Below are 24,571 nucleotides of genomic sequence, written 5' to 3'. Positions count from 1 at the left end.
GGATGGCACCTGGGTGATAAGGGTGTTTCCTTGAAAAGGTGGCTCATGACCCACTCCATCACCAAAGAACAGAGGCTGAGGAGAGATACAACGGAAGTGACATCTCCACACAGGCGGTGGTGGAGAGGACCAGTGGGCTGCTCAAGGTGTGCTTCAGATGCCTGGACTAATCAGGGGAGCTTTGCAGTATCTTCCAGAGTGTGTCTCCCTCATACATTTTCCATCGTGTACCCTGCACAACCCGGATCCAGCATCGGGGGGGGGACCCAGTGGAGGATGAGAGAAGCCAGGAAGCTCCACAGGCCAGGGAGGATGGCTCCAGTGATGGGCTGAGGAAGAGCATGGGTTGGCACAGGGTAAAGATGTCGAGGCAGAGGAATCTTCATGGAGGCAGGGACACCAAGGATACTTTGATCCTGCGAACCTTCAGCCAGGCATCCAGGGCTTCGACGCTTCCTCATGCCAATGGCAGTGTCTCCTTTACAAACAATCTTCTTATGATAACCCAACTACACAACACCATACAATTACAAGCCTATGCTGTATTAGAACCTTAGAAAAGTTACAGTACAGAAGGAGGCCATTCGGCCCACCTTGTCCATGCCAACCTGAGGATACCCAGGTACCCTTTCTAATCCCACCTCCCTGCACCCGGTCCATAGCCCTGTAGCTTACAGCATTTAATGTGCAGATCCAGGTACTTTGTAAAAAAAAAAAGTTTGGGTCTCTGTCTCCACCGCCAACTCGGGCAGCGAATTCCAGTCTCCCACCCTATGGGTAAAAACCTTCTTCCTCATGTCCCCTCTATACCTTCTGCCTCTTATCTTGAATCTATGTCCCCTGGTTCTAGAATTCTCCACCAAGGGAAACAATTTTATCCTGTCCACTCTACCTCTTACCCTCAATTTTGTACACCTCAACTAAGTAACCCCTCAGCCTTCTTTGTTCCAAGGAACCCCAACCTATCCAATTCCTCCTCGTAGCTACACTTTTCTAGCCCTGGCAACATTCTTGTAAACCTCCTCTGCACTCTCGCCAGAGCAATTATGTCCTTCCTGTAACGTGGTGATCAGATTTGCACACAGTATTCCAGTTATGGCCTCAAACAAGTGTTTTATACAATTCCAACATTATATCCTTACTTTTATATTTATACCTCTGCCAATAAAGAAGACCATTCCATATGCTTTCTTAACAACCTTGTCTACTTGAACTGCTGTCTTTAGGGACCCGTGTACCTGTACGCCAAGATCTCTCACTTTGTCTACCCCTCTTAGTATATTCCCATTTATTGTGTACTCCCTATAACTGTTTGACCTCCTTAAATGCATGACCTCACACTTCTCCGTATTAAATTCCATCTGCCAACACTATTACCCACTCCACCAACTCATCTATATCATTTCGAAAGTTATAGCTATCCTCTAAACTGTCTACCATTCGGCCAATCTTTGGGTCGTCTGCAAATTTCCAAATCATGTTCACGTCCAAATTGTTAATATATAACACAAACAGAAAAGGTCACAAAAGAAAGCCCTGAGGAACACCACTTGAAACAATTTTCCATTTGCAAGGGCAGCCATCGGCCATTACCCTTTGTTTCTTGTTATTACGCCAACTTTTTATCCAGTTTGACACATTGCCCTCTATCCCATGGGCTTTCACTTTCTTCACCAATCTGCCATGCGGGCCTTGCTAAAATCCAGGTACACCACATCTCCTACACTACCTTCAGCAACCCTTCTTGTCACTTCTTCAAAGAATTCAATCATATTTGTGAGGCAAGAACTTCCTTTAACAAATCCTTTAACTATCCCTGGCTAGTCCATGCCTTTCTATGTGATAGTTAATCCTATCTCTCAGGATTGATTCTATTAATTTGCTCACTGCTGACATAAGACTAACTGGCCTATAATTGATCGGCATTTCCTTTGATCCCCTTTTAAACAATGGTACTACGTTTGCATTTCTCCAGTCTCTGGTATCTCCCCTGTATCTAGTGAGGATTGGAAAATCATCCTCAAAACATCTGCTTTATCCTCCCTGACATCCTTCAGTAGCCTCGGAAACAATCCATCTGGCCCTGGAGACTTATCAACTTTCAAGGATTCCAACCCTTCCGAGTGTTTCCTCTCTCTTTATGATTACCCCATCCGGTATCTCACAACGTTCCTCCTGGACAACTATACTTGCATCAGCCATTTCCTTTGTATACATGGAGATAAAAGGCCTGCTGACTTTGCTGTATTTGGTGGCTGTGATAACCCTGGTGCTTGTCCTCTGGCCAGCTTCACCTGGGAGAGTTGGCTCAGCCCATGGCTGGACACTCCTCAGTGGATGCAGCATCATCAGGTGCAACGGCCACTGGAAAAGGGGTGGAGGAGCTAGTGCCCTCATATGGAGCCCCCTCAGAGGAGCCCGCAGAGACAGCAGACAGCTTGTCCGCCAGCATGAAGTACTTTTGGACTTCCCGGCTCACCATGTCCATGTGGACATCCAGCATCTGCCATCTGCTGGCCAACTCCAGAGGCACCACGTCAAGCCCACAGACCTGGGTAGCAATTTCTATCCAGGCCTTTTTGGTCAGGTGGGGCAGCCTTCTCTTGCCCTCTCTTGCCATGATGATTTACCACCTGGCATTGACCTCCGCCACCAGAGCTCCCAAGCACTGATTGGAGAAACGGGATGAAGAGTGCCTACCAACTTGCCATCCCACCTTCCATGACAGCCAGGCCCAGGGGCCATGACAAGACACCAGGGAAGATTATTATAAAACCACCTTCTTCAGTCCCCTGACAACACCTGGCATCCTCGGGGAGCTGCCACTTCAGTTTTTAAACTCCCTGCCGGGTCCCCAGCGCCCAACGCGTTCACCCCCCCCCCCCCCCCCCCCGCCCCCGCCTGCGCACTGAAAAGCCTACCGTCAGTTGCATTTCTTACTGAGTGGGCCTCAATTGGCGACATGAACCACGTGATCTTGACCATGAGCGGGTTTTATATCTGCTTTCGGCCACACCAACTTGGGTGCATCCCAATGGTAAAATTCAGGCCACGATCAGTTTGTTGATATAATGCTGATTTAAATAAAGCATGCCTTGTTGCCAGATGCTTGCATAATTTTTTAACAGAAATAATAAGAAAAACTAACATGACAAACAAACTAAACCACCATAGATTGGAATCTTTTTCCTGATGGGAGTTTAATGGTTTTCTTTGGTATTAATGAAATGAGGGATGGGAGAATGATGCAGTAATGTATCGAAAACAGACTTAAAAACAATTGGAGAATAGCGATTTATGGATAAATATTACAACTGGAGAAGCTGCTATATGGGAGTAGCCTAGGTGTAACCCTTCCTACTTCCGATAAGAAGGACTTCAGCAAGAACTTAAGACACTGTCCAAATTTGGAGATAATACAACATGAAACAATGCAACATTTTCTGAAGGATTCACATCTTTTTATGTCATTAGGCTAAGTAGATGATAAATGTAGTTTAATGTGGATGAATGTTGAAAAATGAATACAAAATCCATGTGCTAGATAGTTCATATATACTATACTGCTCAGAACGAAACTGGTGATTATAGTAAATTAAGCCATGTATCCAATACTTTTCTGCAGTAACGAAATTATATAAAAAGTGCATGAGTGAAAGGATCTAAAGTAAAAGTCATTATTGTTGTTGCACAAGATTTTAATCAGACCCCATGTAGAAAAGTGTATGGACCGTAAATCATATGGAAATCCAGCTGTAGAGTGGGTGTAGAAGCAAACAACTAAAATTATGCCGAGATTGAGGAATTTTGATGAAAAGAGATTAAAGAGATTGGGCTGGTTCTCGTTAGAAAAATGAGACTTAATACATTTTTCAACTTATGAAAGGGATCTACAAAGCTCATCAAGACAAATTGTTCACTATGGTGAGGGGTATGAAGACCAGATACAGAAATCCGAGTGGAAGACAAACATCTCTGCTAATAAATCTAATACGCTTGCAGAATAAATGACATGGGAAGACTGAAGTAAGTAATATAAATGGGCCAATGGAGCAGTTGTGTGCACTTCTGGGGAAGAGATTAAGAGGAAAAGGTAGATGGGTTAAATCATAATGGAAGTATCTTTGTTGAGTCCCATGACTTTGTGACCTTGCTTGCAGTATGGTCCATATGCCAGTCACCACAGTCCTCATTAGGGTGCACTAGCCTTTCCCTTAGCTAATTCAATTAATTCCATGTGATATTCAGAGATGATTGAAGGCACACAAGTTATGGGCCCTGGTAACATGCTGGCTGTAGTACTGAAGACTTGTACTCCAGAACTTGATGTACTCCAGAACTAGCTGTACTCCGTACCAGAGCTGCCAGCCTTTTCCAACAGAAATCAGTATTCCAGATACCAATAATCAGTATTTCAGATACCAATATTTAGGCAGTAAAATCGGTATTTTCATTTCAAAGAAAAAATGCCCACCAACCTGAAGTACAAATCTAAAACACAAATGGACAATGCCAATCTTTCATTTTTAAAAATAAATTTAGTGTACCCAATTCATTTTTTCCAGTTAAGGGGCAATTTAGCGTGGCCAATCCACCTAGCCTGCACATCTTTGGGTTGTGGGGTCGAAACCCACGCAAACATGGGGACAATGTGCAAACTCCAGACGGACAGTGACCCAGAGCCAGGATCGAACCTGCGACCTTGGCGCCATGAGGCTGCAGGGCTAACCCACTGCGCCACCGTGCTGCCCTAGAAAGTGCAAATCTAACGCTGTTACATAGATGTACATCATGAGTGGGGGGTTTTCAAATTAAGTTTCAAACATTCAGTAAATCTAATAATGAAAAATTCAACAATACTGCACAGAGAACAATGCAGCAGGGTTTAAATTACCTATTTATGAGTTTTTAAATGATTACGGATGGATTCCTGATTCCCAGAGAGCACAATAGAATAGGCTACATTCCTAACAACTACCAAACATTTTTAAATTGCATCACATCACACCATACAATTTTCAATTGCTGGACTGGCCTTCGATGGATGTATCTACACGTGTGATTGTGTAGTTGCTTCCAGAAGCAGTCGTCGCCAAGAAAACCAGTCGCCACAGCAAGCGCTGAATAGCGAAACGTTCAGGGAGGAATGCATTCACTTGTCAATCAGCTCCTCTATTTCTCTCTCTCCCACCCCACCCCACCTCTCCACACACACAAAGCCAGCCTGCCCTTTTACGGGGAACACCCTCTTAATATTTTTTTCTTCCCCCTAAAAAACTCCTCTTGCTTAAATTACTCTCCTCAAGTACAGTGTGTGGGATTTGTCCGATGGCTGCAATGTATTTTGTATTTCAAAGCGAGAAATCATGTTGGTGTATTCAAACCAATATGAAATATAGAAAATCCGTGTTAGTTGGCAGCGCTGCCGTACCAGGTTGTTCCATTGAACTACAACACTGGCATCTATCCAACAATAAGGTTGCCCAGTCTTATCCAAAAAAAGCATAACAAATCTAATCTGGCCAATTACCACCCGAATCTACTCTTGATCATCAGCGAAGTGATGGAAGGTGTCATCAACAGTTTAATTAATTAGCACTTGCTCTGCAATAACCTGCTTACCAATGGTCAGTTTGTGTTCCGACAGGGTATTCAACTCCAGCCTTCATTACAGTCTTGGTCCAAACACGAACAAAAGAACTGGGGCGTCATTCTCCGCCGGCGGGAGTCTCCGTTTTGCCGGCGCCCGGGAGTTTTCCCGACGGCGTGGGGCTGCCCCACAATGGGAAACCCCATTGACCGGCCGGTGTTACGGAGACTCCCGCCGGCCGGTCGGGGCAGAAATGTGGCGGGGCAGGTAGGAGAATTTCGCCCCTCAATTCCAGAGATTAGGGGTGAGATTCTCCGCCGGCGTGATTCGCCGCTTTGCCGGCGCCTGGAGGTTTCCCGACAGCGTGGGGCTGCCCCACAATGGGAAACCCCATTGACTGGCCGGCGTAACGGAGAATCCCACCGGCGAGTCAGGGCAGAAATGTGGCACTGCGGGGCGGAGAATCCAGCCCAAGGTATGAACAGAATTCAATGGTAATCTGTTCTAGAGTCATATTTAGCACAAAAAAGGGCAAATTAGAGATGAGCAACAAATTGTTGACTTTGCCAGAAGTGCTCATATCCCATGAATGCATAAAATCAAAATTCTCAATGGTCCCGTCTCTCCCCAATCACCCCTGTACCTGATCCATCCACAACTTCCTGCACGCCCCCTCTAACCATGGAACACTGGCCTGTTTCCCATTCTCAGATCTACCGTCACTGGCCACTCCATAAGTCTTTTGACCAACCTCTCTCAGAAGCACAGTTTCTCCCACCCTGCCTAAAAACGCATTTCTTTTGGAGTGAAATTATACTGTTCATCCACTCAATCACCTAATTTTTAAACTTAAGACAACACTGGGTCTTAATCATGACTCCCATTTTCTTAGACAGCTGGTACTGGTAAAAGGTCGGCTGCACCACAGCCAATGGGAATGGAGATTGTGCAATCTGGTGCAGGAGTGGGGATCCTCTATCCATTCACAGCCAAGGGGCTTGTCTGCATTTCAAGTATCTACCTGCTTTCTTCTGTCACATTTCAAGGTCTCTTGTCAGATTTTCATTGCTCCCTCATCTACTCCCATGTAATTAATTACGTCTCTTTTGCTTTTACTTCTCCCATTACAATCCCCTTTTGGCCTTACATCATCATCCATTTTGTAATTCAATCGCTCCTGCCCTCTTTCACTCTATTCTTTTGTTCTTTCCTCCTACCTCTACCAACCCTAACCCCCTTTAAAAAAAAAAATGTGATAAGATATGGGCTTCGCAGCTAGGTCAGCTGTTATTGTCCATTCCATTTTTTAAAAAAATTTCAGAGTGCCCAATTCATTTTTTCCAATTAAGGGGCAATTTAGCATGACCAATCCACCTACCCTGCACGCCTTTCGGTTATGGGGGCGAAACCCACGCAAACATGGGGAGAATGTGCAAATTCCACACGGACAGTGACCCAGAGCCGGGATCGAACCTGAGACCTCGGCACTGTGAGGCAGCAATGCTGACCACTGCTCCACCGTGCAGCCCTGTTATTGTGCATTCCTAATTGCCCTGAAGAAGGTGGAGGTGAGCTGCCTTCTTGAACCGCTGTAGACCATGTAGTGCAATCCCTCTCAGTGCCGTTAGGGAGGGATTTCCAGGATTTTGACCCAGAAACACTGAAGGAACGGTGATATATTTCCAAGTCAGGATGGTGAATGACCTGGAGGGGAACTTGCAGGTTGTCATGTTCCCATGCATCTGCTGCCCTGGCCCTTCAAGGTGGTAGAGCGCATAAGTTTGGAAGGTGTTGTTCATGGGGAATTGGTGAATTTCTGCAGTTCAACTTGTAGATGATACACACTGCTGTTACTGTGTGTCGTAGAGGGAGGGAATATTTAAGGTAGTGAATGAGGTGCTATTCAAGTGGACTGTTTTATCCTGAATGGTTGAGCTTCTGAGTTGTTGTTGGAGCTGCAATCATCTAGGCAAATGTGGAGTGTATTTCACCACACGCCTGACTTGTGCCTCGCAGATGTTGGACAAACTTTGGGGGATCAGGAGTTGAGTTACTCACTGAAGAAGTGCCAGTCTCTGTCATCACAGTATTTATATGGCTGGTCCAGTTCAGTTTCTGATCAATGATAACCCCAGGATATTGACTGTGGGGATACAGTGATTGTAATACAATTGAATGGCATGGGGAGGTGGTTAGATTATCTCTTGTTGGAGATGGTCCTTGCCTGACACTTGTGTGGCGCAAATGTTACTTAAGACTTTTCAGCCCAAGCCTGAATGTTGTACAGGTCTTACTTCATATGGACACAAACTTAGCCAGTATCTGAGGAGTCATGAATGGTACAGAAGACTGCACAATTAAAAATACGGTCACTGTTGAAGCAGCTGACGAAGACTGGTTCTAGGACACCATCCAGAGGAACTCCTGCAGTGTTGTCTTGGAATTGAGGTGATTGACCTCCAACAACGATAACCATCTTCTGTTGTGCTAGATATGACTCCAACTATTGGAAGGTTTCCCCCACTGATGGGCGGCACAGTGTTAGCACTGCTGCCTCACAGTGCCAGGGACCCGGGTTCGATTCCAACCTTGGGTGACTGTGTGTCGAGTTTGCACATTCTCTCCATGTTTGCGTGGGTTTCCTCCGGTGCTCTGGTTTCCTCCCACAATCCAAAAATGTGCAGGTTAGGTGGATTAGCCATTATAAATTGTTCCTAGTGTCCAGAGGCTAGATGGGGTTATGGTTTTACAGTGATAGGGCGGGGAGGGGGCGGGGGAGTGAGCCTAGGTGAGGTGCTGTTTTGGAACATCGGTGTAGACTCGATGGGCCGAATGGCATCCTTCTGCACTGTAAGGATTCTGTGATTGCCACTAACTCCAGCTTTGCAAGGGCTCCTTGATGCCACACTCGGTCAAATGCTGCCTTAATGGCAGGTGCTCTCACTTCTCCTCTAGAGTATGGCTCTTCTGTCCATATTTGGAGCAAGGCTGTAATGAGGTCAGGAGCCAAGTGGCCCTGGTGAAGCACAAATTGAGCATCATTGAGCAGCTAATCGCTGAGTAAGTGGCACTTGATCAAACTGTTGATGATACCTTCCATCACTTTACTGATGATCAAGAGTAGACTGATGGGGTGGTTATTGGCTGGGATGGATTTGTTCTGCTTTATATGGACAGTACATTTTTCCACATTACCGGAGCAGTTTTCCACATTGCCAGTAGATACCATGTTGTTGATGTGTCTGAACAGCTTGGCTAGGGTTGCAGTTAGTTCTGCAGCACGTCTTCAGTACTATTGCCAGAATGTTTTCAGGGCCCATAGCCTTTGCAGTATCCAGTGCCTTCTGCTGTTATCACGTGGAGTGAATCAAATTGGCTGAAAACTGATATCTGTGATTCTGAGAAGCTCCAGAGATCAAGGTGATTCATCCACTTCGGTCTCTAACATTTTACAATTATGATAAACAGAGATCAATCTGAAATATAAATTATTTCCCTCATCATATTTACTGCACAACCTGCTGGATGTTTTCCTGTATTTTCAGTTCTTTTATTTCAGATTTCTAACATTTGCAATGTTTTGCATTAGTGTATGCCAGGTAGGGTCCGATCAAAGCATCACAGAGCAACAATTTAAACAAAAGAAAATTTAGAATACCCAATTATTTTTTTCCAATTAAGGGGCAATTTAGTGTGGCCAATTCCACCTAATCTGCACATCTTTGGGTTGTGGGGTGAAACCCACGCAGGCACAGGGAGACTGTGCAAACTCCACACGACAGTGACCCAGGGCTGGGATCGAACCATCATAAAGCAACAACATTGATTTTCACCGCAGCAAGAATTTTACCAAACTTTCCCCCCACCAACATCAGTTTTACTTGAAATGTACCTGTACTGGTAATAGAATCAGATGAACAGAATGTAAAAAATGAATGTGAAAAGGAGAAAGTGGAAAGTCGGCAACATATCTTCAGATTTTGCAATGTTTTCTTGGTTAAATTCCCTATGCTTACTTGTCAACCTTGGTCACAGACTTTACTGATCTATTAATCTCGAAATGGTAAACAGCGATCCGGGCGTTCCTAAATGGGTTTATAGTGTGGATCTACCTTGGCACGAGGAAACGCAACTGATGCAGTGAAGGAATATAGCTCACATTGGTCAAGCTTCCCAATTGGACAACAACAGAGAGATGGACTATGTATAAAATGGAAGGGGCAAAAAGAAATCAAAACTAGAAATTACTGATGCTTACAGCTTGAGATACTGGGTAGAATGAGCTGAAAGCACCTACTGAAAAAAAACATTATACGAGCTTAAAGTAATCTGTACTACAGCTGTGGAGCAGGAAATTGTGTTTCCTACACAAAATATAAAAAGTAGCTTGGTTACGTATGGTGGGAATATATTTGTTCGCATTTAATTTTCTGCTGTGATTTACTAAAAAAGAAATTGGACCTCTTGAGGTTTGCCTTACATTGCTCGTACAGTGGGACTGCTGAATCTAATCGAATCCAAACAAACTCTATTAAATGCAACACAAGTACAAAAATACTTATTTTGTCAAGAGGCACACTTCTAAATATCTGATTTTTAGGTATATTAACTTGTAACACACATAATATTTGCTTGGGGAAAAGTGGCAGTCCAGATTTGCACTAGAATCTTAGTGCTACAATAATACTTTTAACTAGGAACGGGAAATCTCTCCAACAAACCTACTTTTACACACATTAAAAAGTGGATGATAGTAATAAAATCACACAAATAAAGAAATGCTTTTAACCAGAATATCTGTGAATTCAGCAATGCATCATAAAATGATTGTTGAGGGATTAAGAGGCTCTTTTTCAAATATATGTCAATTTTCCCCCCAAAAAATCTGTAGTTTTCCCACCAGGTGTGACAAGCAAAGATGTGTGTAGAGCTGAAAGAACTAAAGTAGCTACTAGCACCTACACTTCTGAATCTAAATTTAAAAACCGCTATGACAATTGTACAGGGAGTTTTGCCACTGGAGGGAAAATTGCTGCGGTTCACTTAGGCCATTACCGAAAGCCTGAAGACACAATGGGAGGTGGAAGCAGCAGATAGAAACAGTGATGGATTTAAGTTATTAGCACAAAGGAAAATGATGGATGGTCTTCTGCTTTTCTTAATCTACATCATCATCTTGATCTACCAAAAGATACTTTTGTGCACTAATAAACTTAGTTAATGCCCAGATAAAATCAGAGTCGAATAATCTGACTGTTGGGCTACATCCATATCGATCAATAAAATCACTTGTACCAAGGAAAGCAGTTACATTCTGACAATCCTAGTCATTAATATTATTTAACAGCACTAAGTCGACATTCAGAGAAAGAGCGATTTTAAATCCTTTTCACCTTGTGGTACTTTTGTCTTCATAATAGGTTTGTAAATACTGTAGTAAATGGCCTCGATTTAGTGCAATTACTGCTGAATTAGGGCTGTTAGTATCCACAAAATATTTTTGAACCTTAAAAAATGTGGTTTTGGACAGTGCTTTAAAATTAAATGCAACTTTCATTCAATTTAAGAATTTGATAAATCAACAACTTTCCAAAAATATTTGCCGCACCAAATCACTGAAGGGGTTTCCTGATGGGAATACATCCAATTAATTGAAAAATAAGTTCTATCTAAGATGCTAAAAACAACACTCTCTGTAATTCTATGTTATCTGAACCATATCAGAAAACAAATGAACAAGTAGTATCATCTTACAAGTGTGCTGGGTCTGTGATGTCTGCTGGCTCTCGGCATACAAGAGAACATGGCTTCAAAACAGAGACTAAGGGCTGGATTTTCACTATTGAAGCAGGTAGCTCAAAATGGGGAATTCTCTGATTTGCTGTCCCTGCTTTGGAAACAAGGCCCAGTAGGGGATGTCACATGAAGATTTATTCACTCACCATGACAACATTATGAAATGATTAGGCTTCTTGCTGTACTGCTGACAGATCCTCAAGTCGAGACGCTGGGAACGGACTTCCCTGGCCACATGCTCCCAAGCCTGAGACTTGCCCTCACAGATCTCCTGGCTCCCTGCAGAACCATATCATCTCTTCCCCTGTCCACTCCCACATCAAGGAATCTAGCACTGCATTTGTAACCCTAGAGTCCTCTCACTGTTCAGCAACAGCCTTCTGTCATTCAATGAAGCATCTCCTTAAGAGGGACAGACTGCCTTTAAGAATGGATGGCTGGGGGGGGGGGGGTTCCGGGTGCGGCTATGCTGAGCTAAGTCGCACGTTCGGCAGCTCCCGCCAGAAACGGACTTTTGGGCTCTTTTGAGGGGCCCCAATGGCAATTGTTCGACAGTTCCCAGTGTGAGAAAGTGACAGTGCGGCTCCCCTGGCACTGTATGGATTGGACCAGGAGTGGAGCGGTCAAGAAAGTGATTTTAGTGCAACAAAAAGTGCGAGGGAGGAGAAGCAAGATGGCGGCAGGTGGAGACCAAGCAGCATGGGCGCTATGGTCACAGGAGCAGCAGGAGTTCCTCAAACACTTGTTCCCGCATCTAAATCATTAATATATATTGTGAATAGCTGGGGTCATCGCACTGATCCCTGCGGTAACCCACTGGTCACTGCCTGCTGATTTGAAAAAGACCTGTTAATTCCTACTCTTTGTTTGGACAGCACGGTAGCACAAGTGATTAGCACTGTGGCTTCACAGTGCCAGGGTCGCAGGTTCGATTCCCTACTGGGTCACTGTCTGTGCGGAGTCTGCACGTTCTCCCTGTGTCTGCTTGGGTTTCCTCCGGGTGTTCCGGTTTCCTCCCACAGTCCAAAAGGTTAGGTGGATTGGCCATGATAAATTGCCCTTAGTGACCAAAAAAAGGTTAGGAGGGGTTACTGGGATAGGGTGGAAGTGAGGGCTTAAGTGGGTTGGTGCAGACTCGATGGGCCGAATGGCTTCCTTCTGCACTGTATGTTCTATGTAAATCTATATGTTTCCTGTCTTCCAACCAGTTTTTTCTCCATCTCAATACACTATCCGTAATCCCATGCGTTTTAATTTTACATCCTAATCTCTATGTGGGACCATGTCAAAAGCCTTCTAAAAGTCCAAATACACCACATCCACTGGTTCCCCCTCGTCAACTCTACACATTATGTCCTCAAATAATTCCAGTAGATTTGTCAAGCATGATTTCCCCTTCAGAAATCCGTGCTGGCTCTGTCTGATCCTGCCACTATTTTTTGAATGCTCTGCTATAAAATGTTTGATAATGCATTCTAGAATTTTCCCCACTACTGACGTCAGGCTTAATGGTCTATAATTCACTGTTTTCTCTCTACCTCCCTTTTTAAATAGCGGAGTTACATTAGCTACCCTCCAATCTGCAGGAATTGTTCCAGAGTCTATAGAATCCTGGAAGATGACCACCAGTGCATCCACTATTTCTAGAACCAATTCCTTAAGTACTCTGGGATGTGAATTCTCAGGATTTAATCCCATCAATTTCCTCAACATCATTTCTCTACTAATATTGTTCACATTCAGTTCCTCCATCTCACTAAACCCTGCGTTCTCCAACATTTCTCTATCTGATTTGTGTCCTCATTTGTGAAGACAGAACCAAAGTATGTATTTAATTGCTCAGCCATTTCTTTGTCCCCTATTATACATTCCCTGTTTCTGACTGTAAGGGATCTACATTTGTCTTTATCGGTCTTTTCCTTTTCACACACCAATGGAAACGTTTAGAGTCAGTTTTTATGTTCCCTGCAAGCTTACTTTCGTACTCTATTTTCCCCTTCTTTATCAATCCCTTGGTCCTTCTTTGCTGTTACATGCTGTTACATTGATGGTCTGAGAAAAGCTGTGTCCAGATGGGGCGAAGACCTATCCTAGTGTGAAGATGGTCAAAGAGAGCGAGGCCTTAAAGGTCGTGAACAAAAGGTTTTAATAAGGTGACAAGTGCAATTGACATTTCATTATGACCCCCAACTACCTGTGCTAAGCTTCACCCATCCCACTCTGTGTCCCTACAATTCCTTAGCCTTGCAAACTCTCACACTATATCTCGGTGTATTCCACACACTGTTGCCCAAGATTCTCCTTAGCGGGTATGTTGTCTCATCACGTTGTTTTGCCTGTTGCTCATGAGTTACTCCGCTATCAGGAAGGAGGGAATTAGAACCGCTGGCAACTCTCAGACTCTCATGTTTGGAAGGCCCCGCGATTTGCTCCAGCACTTCTTCCACTCCAGGTGTTTGTGGGGCCCTGGGTTACTCCATGTGCTAGAGGGGCAGCTGACGTGAGCACCAGAAGGCTCAATGTCATCTGGTGCTGCAAGTCCTGAAGGCCCACCAGTGTTGGCACGATGGTATCAAACGCCTCAACCATGGTCCTCAGGGACTGAGCCATGCTTCAGTGTTTTCCAGTCATGACTCTGACCTCTTGCCCCAGGCTTTCCACTGCGGACGACACTCTTGCAGTGCTGCTGAGTGCCACGTAATGCCGGCAATATCCGCTGTGGAAGAAGGCTTTGGAACCCCTCCTGGTATTTCCAGCTCTGTCTTTGCATCTCCTGCAACTGAGGGACAAACGTGTCCAGAGGCACGGCACCTGGCTGGGGTACAGCTGAGGCCTGGGATCCAGCTGTCCTCCGACTGTATGATCCCTGGGACACAGTGTGGTGCTCACCAAATAATGACCCAGAAGCCTATCTACTAAGTTCGCCCACCAAAGTGCTGGTCTCTGCGATGGTGGATGGTGTGGGTGATAGCTGTGAAGTGTCATCTGTATCCCCCTCTGAGACCTACAAGGTGGTGTAAAGGGTGACAGGGCGGGGCACTGCCAGTGAACTGGCCAGGCTCTTTGTCTGATGTTTCTGCAAGGCAAGAGTCATGGTTTTAATACATGGCCGGGTCAAGGGATTGGACAGCAAAAAATTCACTTGAAACTGGTAATCTGAATGAAGATGCAGTAGCTCCTCACTTTTCTGTCGCAGGCCAACCTCAGTATCTGCAGGCCCACCCCTACTCCTCCCTTGCAAGCTCCATGACCCTCTCCTCGAAAGGGGTCAAGATCCTCAGTTTGGAAATTCCACCTCCCGTCTTCTCGCTCCCTCACTGCGGTTGTGGACTATCGTTCCTGGCGGGTCAGAGGTCGATGACATCTAGAATGTGAGGGCACTGTGCTTAGGCAGGGAGGGGTTCTGATGAGGATTGATTGGGGGGCTGTTTGAGGATGCTGCTGGGAGGTCGGGTGCTGGGAACGTGCGAATGTGGCAGCATGAAAGTTGAAGATGACATCCAGGGGTTGATGGAAAGGTGGAGTGCCAAGGGGGAGGCAGGGAGACTTACCTTGCTGATCCTAGTAGGTCATTTTATTTTTTTCTACATTGAACCCCCATCCTCTTGGTCAGGCTGCTGGCACTGACCAGTGCTGCGCCGTCGCCCAGGTGGGATTGGTGATCTTGCTGGGGGTTCTTCTGCCACCCCACGGGTAAATTGCGGCCCGCCTCTCCTCCACGGCATCCAGCAATCGAGTCAGTGCACCCTCTGAAAATTTTGGAGTTGGTCTTCCTCCTGGCTTGACTGTAAGCAACTTCTGTGGAGCCATTTAAATGCAGTGTCCCCTTGATTGAAGCGCTCAGATGACCCGAGGCAGGTGAATCAGACTCTTTGCACCTCAGGTGCGACATTTTTCAGGTGAGGAAAAACATTTTTTGTTCAAGATTGCGATCGAGATTGCACCTTTTCACATCGATTTCCACGCTGAAAATAAACTTTGCCGTGTTTTCAGAAAATTCCACCCGTTAATTCAGTTTCTTTCTCCACAGATACTGCCAGGCCAGCTGAGTATTCCAGCATTTTCCGTTTTCATTTAAAATTCCCTGGGCGGGATTCTCCCAGCCCTGGGCCGGGCCGGAGAATCCCCGCGAACAGAGCGGAGAATCGTCGCCACTGACGTCGGCGTGGTTGCCGCAGCGCTGGTCGCGGGCCGCTCTACGCGGCCGGCCCGCCGATTCTCCGGCCTGGATGGGCAGAGTGGCCGGAAGAAAAGAGCCGAGTCTCGCCGGCGCCGTTCTAACCTGCTCTGGGCCGGCGGGACCTCAACATGGAAGGGTCGAGTGGTGGCCTGTTGGGGGGGGGGGGGGGTCCGACCCCGGGTGGGGCCTCCGATGTGGCCTGGCCTGCGATCGGGGCCCACCAATCGGCGGGCCGGTCTCGGTGGCTGGGGGCCTTATTTCCTACGCGCCAGCCCCTGTAATCCTGCGCCATGTTGCGTCGGGGCCCAGCGCGTTGAACGAGGCCACTGCGCATGCACGCATTGGCTCCGGCGCCACTGCGCATGTCCTCGCGGTTGCGTATTCCGTGGAGCACAGTTCGCGCCGGGATTGGCAGCTGGAGCGGCGCTATGGCGTTTACGACGGCTTGGACATTCTGCTCCCAGTATCTGCAATATTTTAATCTTGCAGGGCATCAGTCATCCTATTTAATTCATAGTGTACAAACCATTGAAGAATGACTGCATGCACTCATGGGATTGCCACATTTGATGAACCGTGTGCTCTTCCCATGGTTAAAAGCCTGCCAAGTCAGGTCACTTATGCTTGGAACAGACTCCTTCAATTTCTCTGCAAACAGTGCACAATGCAGTTTGCTTGAGGAGGCCCCCTAGATACAACATCGGGGTCTAGTTCAGCAGAGCTTGGCTTTTTCTGTGCCGTCTGACACATACTCTCCAGTGCTCCATATTCTCCACCATCTGCACAAGTTCACTTGTGATGGGTCATTCACCAGGTAAAAACCCAGCTATATCACTGATTCTATTGAAGTGAGTGCATCTGAGTTGGTTCATTTATCTGTTCAAGTCCTGTAAAAGTGCACCCTCAGAATGAGTGACCTCCTCAAAGGGGTTATTCTTGGCCAGCTGCAACATCTCCTGTGGGATTTGTAAAAGCCCTGTGGGGGATAAGAAACATGAATGAGTAATGTCAAGATAAATTTGATGCTATCAATAAGCACATGATTATATTTGGCATCAGGTCAACACGATAAAGTGTTGTTTGTAGCTGCCTGATATTTAATTTTGTCACCAGGTGGTTGCAAGGCCCCCATCTCCAATGGGTAGACATGCAGAGACTCTCTGGAATTCCAGCACTATCACCTCTGTGCTCGTTAGTTGCGAGACAGCTGCAGAGCCATCACCTGATCTGTCTCTCCCGAGAGTTCTGCGCTCTCTTCTCCTGAAAGAAGGGGGAAAAAAAAGATTGATGAGTGAGAGCAATGGCATGAGCTGAATGGAAACCATTTGCTGAGGGAGAGGAAAACATTGCAGAAGGATGAGAGTGAGTGTCAGTGGTAGATGAACAGATGGGGATATAAGGAAATGCATAAGACTGTGAGGAAGTGCAAGATACGTTAGTGTGAGGATTGATGTGCTGGAGTAGGCCCGAAAAGGCAGGGTGAGGGAGTTGGAATATATGCGTAAATGCACGATTGCTCTCACATTTGCTTCTCTACGTAGGTCTTGAACCACTTCCTCTATTGTACCAATGAGCAAGGGCACTGTGCTCCAAATGCTGACCTTTTGTGTCACTTGCAACCACAACTTCTTGATGTCACCAATTTTTTCCTTTATCCCATCACTACAGTGAATCCCTCCAGGTCCTCAAACTCCAGCAGCACATCCAGGAAATACTGAACAGAGAGTGCAGTGTTTGACCCTTTGGACTCTATTCTCCTACTTCCTTTTCTTTGGCTTCTGACACCAAACTCTTCCAAATTGATAGTTTGGAATGTGCTTTTAAATCATAGATTCATAGAAGTTACAGTGCAGAAGGAGGCCATTCGGCCCATCGTGTCAGCACCGGCCCTTGGAAAGAGCACCCGACTTAAGCCTACACCTCTACCCTATCCCTGTAACCCAGTAACTCCAACTAATCTTTTGGACACTAAGAGGCAATTTAGCATGGCCAATCCACCTAACCCGCACATCTTTGGACTGTGGGAAGAAACCGGAGCACCCGGAGGAAACCCACGCACACACAGGGAGAAAGTGCAGACTCCGCACAGACAGTGACCCGAGGCCAGAATTGAACCTGGGACCCTGGAGCTCAAGGCAGCAGTGCTAACCACTATGCAGCCGATGCTGGCTCTGGATACCCACACGGGCCCCAATTATGCCTATCTTTTTGTGGGGTATGTGGAATATTCTTTGTTCCAGTCGTACTCGGGCCCTCTCCCACAACTTTTTTTCCGTTACATCGATGACTGTATCGGTGCCACTTCATGCCCTCGTCTGGACCTGGAAACATTTAATCAATTTTGCTTCCAATTTCAATCCCTCACGCACCTTCACATGGTCCATCTCTGACACTTCCCTTCCTTGACCTCTCTTTCTCCATTTCTGGCCACCGATATTCATTACAAGCCTAACAACTCCCCCAGCTACTTAGACTACAGCACCACTTACCGTAAGGACTCAATCCCATTTTCCTAGTTTCTCCGTTTCATCTGTTCCAATGAAGGTACCTTCCAAAATGGCGCTTCTGACATGTCCTGCCTTTTTCTTGAACCAAGGACGTTCAACCATTTTGGACCCATTTCCCACACCTCTGCCTTCACCCTTCCCCTCACTCATACAACCATGATAGGGTCCTGCCTGCCCTGACCTTGCAGCCCACCAGGCTCTGCGTTCAAAGGGTCATCCTCCACCAACTCCAGTATAATGCCACCACGAAACACACATTTTCCTTACCACCAGCCCTCCCCCTGTTCTACGATGAACATATTCTGTCACTATCGGTGCCTTCTTTAGTCTTTAACAGTACCATCAACACTCTCTTTGTCTTGTGCCCATGATACCTTTGTCAAATCTCCCCTCGCTCCCACCAATCCAATCTTTTATTTCGCTCCACCTGTTCCACCCTCTCTTGAACAGTTTAAACTCCATTACATTTCTCCCTCTCTTTGTTCCTCTCTCCACAGATGCTGCCAGACCGGCTGAGTTTTCCCAGCATTTTCAGTTTTTATTTCAGATTTCCAGAATCTGTAGCATTTTGTTTTCATATTAATACAATGAGAGATTGTCATTGAGATTAGTTTTATATTCAGATTTTCTTTTATGATCAAAATTTAAATTCCACCAGTTACCATGGTGGATTAGCCTGGGCCTCTGGATTATTAGTCCAGTGACATTACCGCTGTGACACCGCCTCCTACCTGTTCAAGGTTTTATTTTTCAGGGGCTGGTTTAGCACAGGGCTAAATCGCTGGCTTTTAAAGCAGATCAAGGCAGGCCAGCAGCACGGATCAATTCCCGTACCAGCCTCCCCGAACAGGCACCGGAATGTGGCGACTAGGGGCTTTTCGCAGTAACTTCATTTGAAGCCTACTTGTGACAATAAGCGGTTTTCATTTCATTTCATTTTATATAAACGCAAGCTGTTGTTCATGGCGAGTTCAGAGCTTTTAAGAGAAAAATCTATTTATGTAAAACAGGCCACAAACTATTATAAAATATAACTTTGGGACAATTCTTGGGATGGAAGAACCATTTTAAGATCATCACATAATGCAACAAATTACCTTAAATTTATTGACATATTGGCCCACCTGTTCCACAATTCCTTCAACATCATTTCCAGGTGTCTAGGGCAAAGGTGGCTTCCGAGCATAGGTTCCGGAACGCATGTAAGTTTCAACCGGATTTATACCACAAGCACGGACTCTGATTAGAACCTGGGGCGAAATTCTCCTACCCGCCCCGCCACATTTCTGCCCCGACCGGCCGGCGGGAGTCTCCGTAACACCGGCCGGTCAATGGGGTTTCCCATTGTGGGGCAGCCCCACGCCGTCGGGAAACCCCCGGGCGCCGGCAAAACGGAGACTCCCGCCGGCGGAGAATGACGCCCCTGATTTTCGCTTGGGAGTTGACATCACGGTGTACAGATCATCATCAGCTCTGCCAACTTTTCTTCAAAGGTATGGGTAGCACAGCAACCTGGAAGGTACTGCGTAGGATATTCAAAGACTTACCTTTTTAAGATCAAACATATGCTTGGCCATGTAAAAGAAAATTTGAAGATACTACGCACTGAAATCACAGACAGGGTACAACTAAAAAAGTCTGAAGGAAGATTGATATCCGCTGATGCTAATGGGTCATAAAATGTAGAACTCTTATGGCTATACAGTGGCCGGAATAAAAACCCACATAGAGACACGCTAAAATGACATTTGGGTTTCCCCGAGTGTTACTAGATCTCTCCCTGTCACCTCAAACCAAGCCCCCAGCGGGGGCCAGAACATAAAATCCAGCCTCTTGGGCAGAGGCAATTTTTTGTTTTTCCAAGTAGGTAGATAATATAGCAATACCAGGCCTAAACCTAAATGACTATGGTTAGCAGGAAGAGGATGTCTTCTAAACTAAAAAAAGGTATGTTTAATACTCAATGGATCGCTCCAACGGCCATGCTGCGCCGGAAAAGCAGCTCATCGCAGTGCGGCCGATGAAAGCCGGGGGACCCCGCTCCCAAGATTTACCCAGCTCAGGATTTGGCAAATCTGCATAGAGCGAGGCAGTAAGCCTCACTCTAATGTGCAGATTCCGGAGGTACCGGAGGCTTTGTGATTCATTCCCTTCGCCTCGACCTCAGGCGAGCGCTGTTCAGCACTGGTCTCCACAAATGGGGACCAGACGGAACGGTACTCATGGGGGTCTCCCAGAGAATCGGAGGCCCCCAGCTGCATGCCACCTGGGTACCCTGGCAGTGCCAGCCTGGCAGTGCCACCTGGGTGCCAGCCTGACACCAGATTCCCAGGTGGCATTACAAGCTGGCATGGACATTGCCAATGTGCCAGATTGGTACTGCCAAGCTGGCATTTTCTGCACGTGTCTGATCGGGTTAGGGACCCTCCCATAGTGTGTTTTGGGGGGGGAAGAGATGCGGGATGCGCTCGCTCGGGGACTTTTTCCCTTTTGGGAGAATTGCGCCCAATATTTTTGAATATTTCAGAATTGTTACAACAGGATTCACAGCTGTCTGATAGGCCACCTCCAAGCATATAAGCGCAGTCAATAAGCCACAGAAAAGGTTCACCAATATGTGTGTATGCTACCAGCACGGTAGCACAGTGGTTAGTACTGTTGCTTCACAGCGCCAGGGTCCCAGGTTCGATTTCCGGCTTGGGTCACTATCTGTGTGCTGCTGCACGTTCACCGCGTGTCTGCGTGGGTTTCCTCTTGGTGCTCCGGTTTCCTCCCACAAGTCCCAAAAGATGTGCTGTTAGGTAACTGAATTCTGAAGGAGAATTGCACCCGAACAGACGCCGGAGTGTGGCAACTAGGGGATTTTCACAGTAACTTCATTGCAGTGTTAATATAAGCCTACTTGTGACAATAATAAAGATTATTATTAGTAGTCTGTTGCGTCAACTGCTGTTTCAGAATTCATTTGAAAAACTAATTTCAACTTCTGCCTGTGGGTACAAGTGTACAGTATAGACAAGTCACTGCCTGTGCTTTACAATACCTGCACTAGTAGTGACGTTCTCACCTTCTCCTACAAAGGCTCACTTCTTGAACAGAATTTTCAAACGGTGGGGCTGGAGGTAAATGGGCCAGCATTTTCCTGCCACTACCAATGTGCCGACATGGCCCTGCCTCAGGTCCATTTTCAAAGAAGCCAGTTGGGGTGGTCGGAGAGGAGGTGAGCTAGTTAATCAAACCCCCCCCCCCCCCCACCTCCCTCTCTATTAGGGCCAGAGTGCGCACACTGACTGGAAAGTAAAGACTGAATCCCAGCCATGACTCTAGATGACAGCCTGGCACCTGTGATCACTTTTTATATTTCAAGTTTTTGGAAAGACTTCAGAGGGCACTCCCATCTTGAGGCGACCTCACTTTCACACTCCTAAATCGGCAATGCCCACTCCGGACGGTGGGCCTGTTGATCTGTCAGTGCTAAAGGGCCTTTTATTGGTCCTCTTTCCTCAAGAGCCTGCAAGCCATCCTTAATTTAACAATCAGCAAGCACACTAGTCGCTAAATGGCCAGTACTTCAAACATTGCACTGGGCGTCAGGTGCGAACGCAAGCAACATTGGATAACAGAAATGTTCCTGATGTCAGGGTCCCGATCCCAGAACACAAGTTCAGTCCTTTATAATGAAGCAGCAGCAGTAGCATTTTCAAAATTTTAATTCATTTTGGTAAAGTGAACTATACTTTCACGATCCTTTTGCATTACTTCAATATCACAATAGCCAGTTTATTTGTCAATTTAAAGAAAATACAGGTTTCAGGAGAAAATTTATGCATGAAGAAATTCACCTCTGGAACTTTACTCAATATTTTTTTAAAAATCAAGAACACTCTTCAGTCCTTTTCACATCTTTTAATCTTTTTTCACGAAAGGGCTATTTCTGAAATATTCCAATTATATTTTTGTTAGATAATAAGTCGAAATATTTTTTAAGGCTACATAGTGTCGTGATAATGGCCTGAAACCAGATGAAGGGTAACTGTTAAATACTGAGCTTTTTAATGACTAGCGTATAGATTTATTTTTACATCTGAGTATTCTCAGTTCAGACTACTGCCCTGAGCATTAGCAGTTTATATCTCAGATGGGTCTACCCCTTTGATTCTGAGAATCCAGTCTTCATTTTTGTGTATTGAGAGAGCATCTTAATCACTTTCGCAACTCACTAGAACAAGTTTACATGCATTTGCTGTTTGAGAACCACAACCAATCACCAAATAATTTTCCAGAAGACCGAAGAAAAAATTGTATATTATTAATAAGGAGGTTGGGAAAATTGAGGAGCTTCTAAATAAGTTAGCAATACCATTCCTGTGACAGCATGCATGGAAAACCTGGATGGACCCAAACATTCCTACTGTTATGACAGTGACAGAAATGGGCCATTATCTTTGTGTAGTCTGTATGTCAGAATTCTTAGCATCCACACTCTGCTCTGTGAAGTGCCCTGTGATCTGATAAATCAATATTTCATAGCAGAATTCATAGGTGTGTGACAGTATGACAGAATAAAACTGAAACATGTAATGTGGGTTGAAACCCATGATATATTTAACAGTTTAAACACCTTTGAGGGCAACTCAGCGTATAAACTCATTTACACAAGATAGGAAGGAAAGGAACTCCCAATACAGAACAGGACTACATAATTTTGATTTATGAGGCAAAAATTTTTGTTTTAAAAACCCCCCACATATATTGGAAGAATTACACTATACCTGAAGGTAGGCCTCCAAACCATGGCGTCGTTGTTCCAAGACTTTAGGCACCCAGTTTCTCACGTGCTTTGAAGGCATTTCAGGTGTTTTAATGCTTTTCTTCAACTTTTCAAAAAAATAATAATTTATCATTTACATTTAGCAAAACTCAAAGCCATTCTAATTTAATACTAATTGACTTCCTGGAGAGTATCCCTCTTTCTCACATCTTGTTATTAGACTAGGCACAATAATACACATGTAACAGAGAGATCGTTTTACTTCATTGGCCACGAAAAATAATAGGTCTGAGGATTGGGAGCAGTTTAGAATTCAGCAAAGAAGGACGAAGGGATTGATTAAAAGGGGAAAGTACAGTACGAAAGGATGCCTACAGAAACATAAAGACTGACACAAAGAGTTTCTATAGATATGTGAAGAGAAAGAGATTGGTAAAGAGAAATGTAGGCCCCCTACAGACAGAAACAGGGGAATGCATAATAAGGGTCAAAGAAATGGCTGAGCAATTGAATACACAAAAGAGGACACAAATCAGATACCAGAAATGCTGGAGAATGAAAGGTTGTGAGAGGGAAGAACTGAGGGAGATCAACCTTAGTCGAGAAATGGTGCCTGGAAAATTGATGGGATTGAAGGCAGATGAATCCCCAGTGCCTGAGAATCTGCATCCCAGAGTGCTTACGGAGGTGGCTCTGGAAATAGTGGACGCATTGGTGGTCATCTTCCGGGATTCTATAGACTCTGGAACAGTCCCTGCAGATTGGAGGGTAGCTCACGTCACTCCGATATTCAAAAAGGGAGGTGGAGAGAAAGCAGGAAATTTTAGACCAATAAGCCTAACATCGGTAGTGGGGAAAATGCTTGAATCCATTATCAAGGACTTTATTGCGGAACATTTCGAAAGCAGTGGCAGGATCAGTCAGAGTCAGCATGGATTTATGAAGGGAAAATCATGCTTGACAAATCTGTTGGAATTCTTTGAATCATGCAACCAGTACAGTTGACACGGGAGAGCCAATCGATGTGATATATTTGGACTTTCAGAAGGCGTTTGACAAAGTCCCGCATAAGAGATTACTGTGCAAAATTAAAACGCATGGGATTGAGGAAATGTATTGAGGTGGAGAGAAAACTGGTTGGCAGAGAGGAAACAAAGAGTAGGGATTAATGGGTCCTGTTCAAATTGGCAGGCAGTAACTAGTGGGGTACCACAGGGATCGGTGCTGGGACCCCAGCTATTCACAATATATATTAATGATTTGGATGAGGGAACAAAAGTTTGCAGATGATACAAGGTTAAGTAGGAGGGTGAAATGTGACGAGGATGCAGGGATCCTACAGCATGATCTGACCGATTGGGCGAGTGGGCAAATCAATGGCAGATGCAGTATAATTTGGATAAGTGTGAGGTTATTCACTTTGGAAGCAAAATCAGGAAGGCAGATTACTACCTGAATGGTTGTAAATTGGGAGAGGGAAGTGTGCAGTGGGACCTGGGTGTCCTTATGCACCAATCGCTGAAGGTAAGCATGCAGGCGCAGCAGGTGGTAAAGGCGGCTAATGGTATGTTGGCCTTCATTGCGAGAGGTTTCGAGTGTAGAAGCAGGGATGTGTTGCTGCAATTGTACAGGGCCTTGGTGAGGCCACACCTGGAGTATTGGATCAAAGGCTATGGGGAGAAAGCAGGATTAGGCTATTGGATGATCAGCCATGATCATGATGAATG

At 45.5% G+C, this 24,571-nt stretch overlaps 1 protein-coding gene across 1 annotated transcript in view; it reads right to left on the bottom strand.

The window, feature by feature from the left end:
- The window catches only part of LOC140429486 (sorting nexin-24-like), a 304,721-nt gene that overhangs the window by 117,482 nt on the left and 162,668 nt on the right, over positions 1-24,571 (bottom strand). The window contains exon 3 of the mRNA XM_072516542.1: positions 22,846-22,950. Coding sequence (XP_072372643.1) covers positions 22,846-22,950 — 105 coding nt within the window. The remainder of the gene's footprint in view (positions 1-22,845; positions 22,951-24,571) is intronic.

Source organism: Scyliorhinus torazame, chromosome 9, assembly GCF_047496885.1.
Source record: "Scyliorhinus torazame isolate Kashiwa2021f chromosome 9, sScyTor2.1, whole genome shotgun sequence".
NCBI lineage: Eukaryota > Metazoa > Chordata > Chondrichthyes > Carcharhiniformes > Scyliorhinidae > Scyliorhinus > Scyliorhinus torazame.
This window is presented reverse-complemented; position numbering and strand designations above follow the sequence as displayed.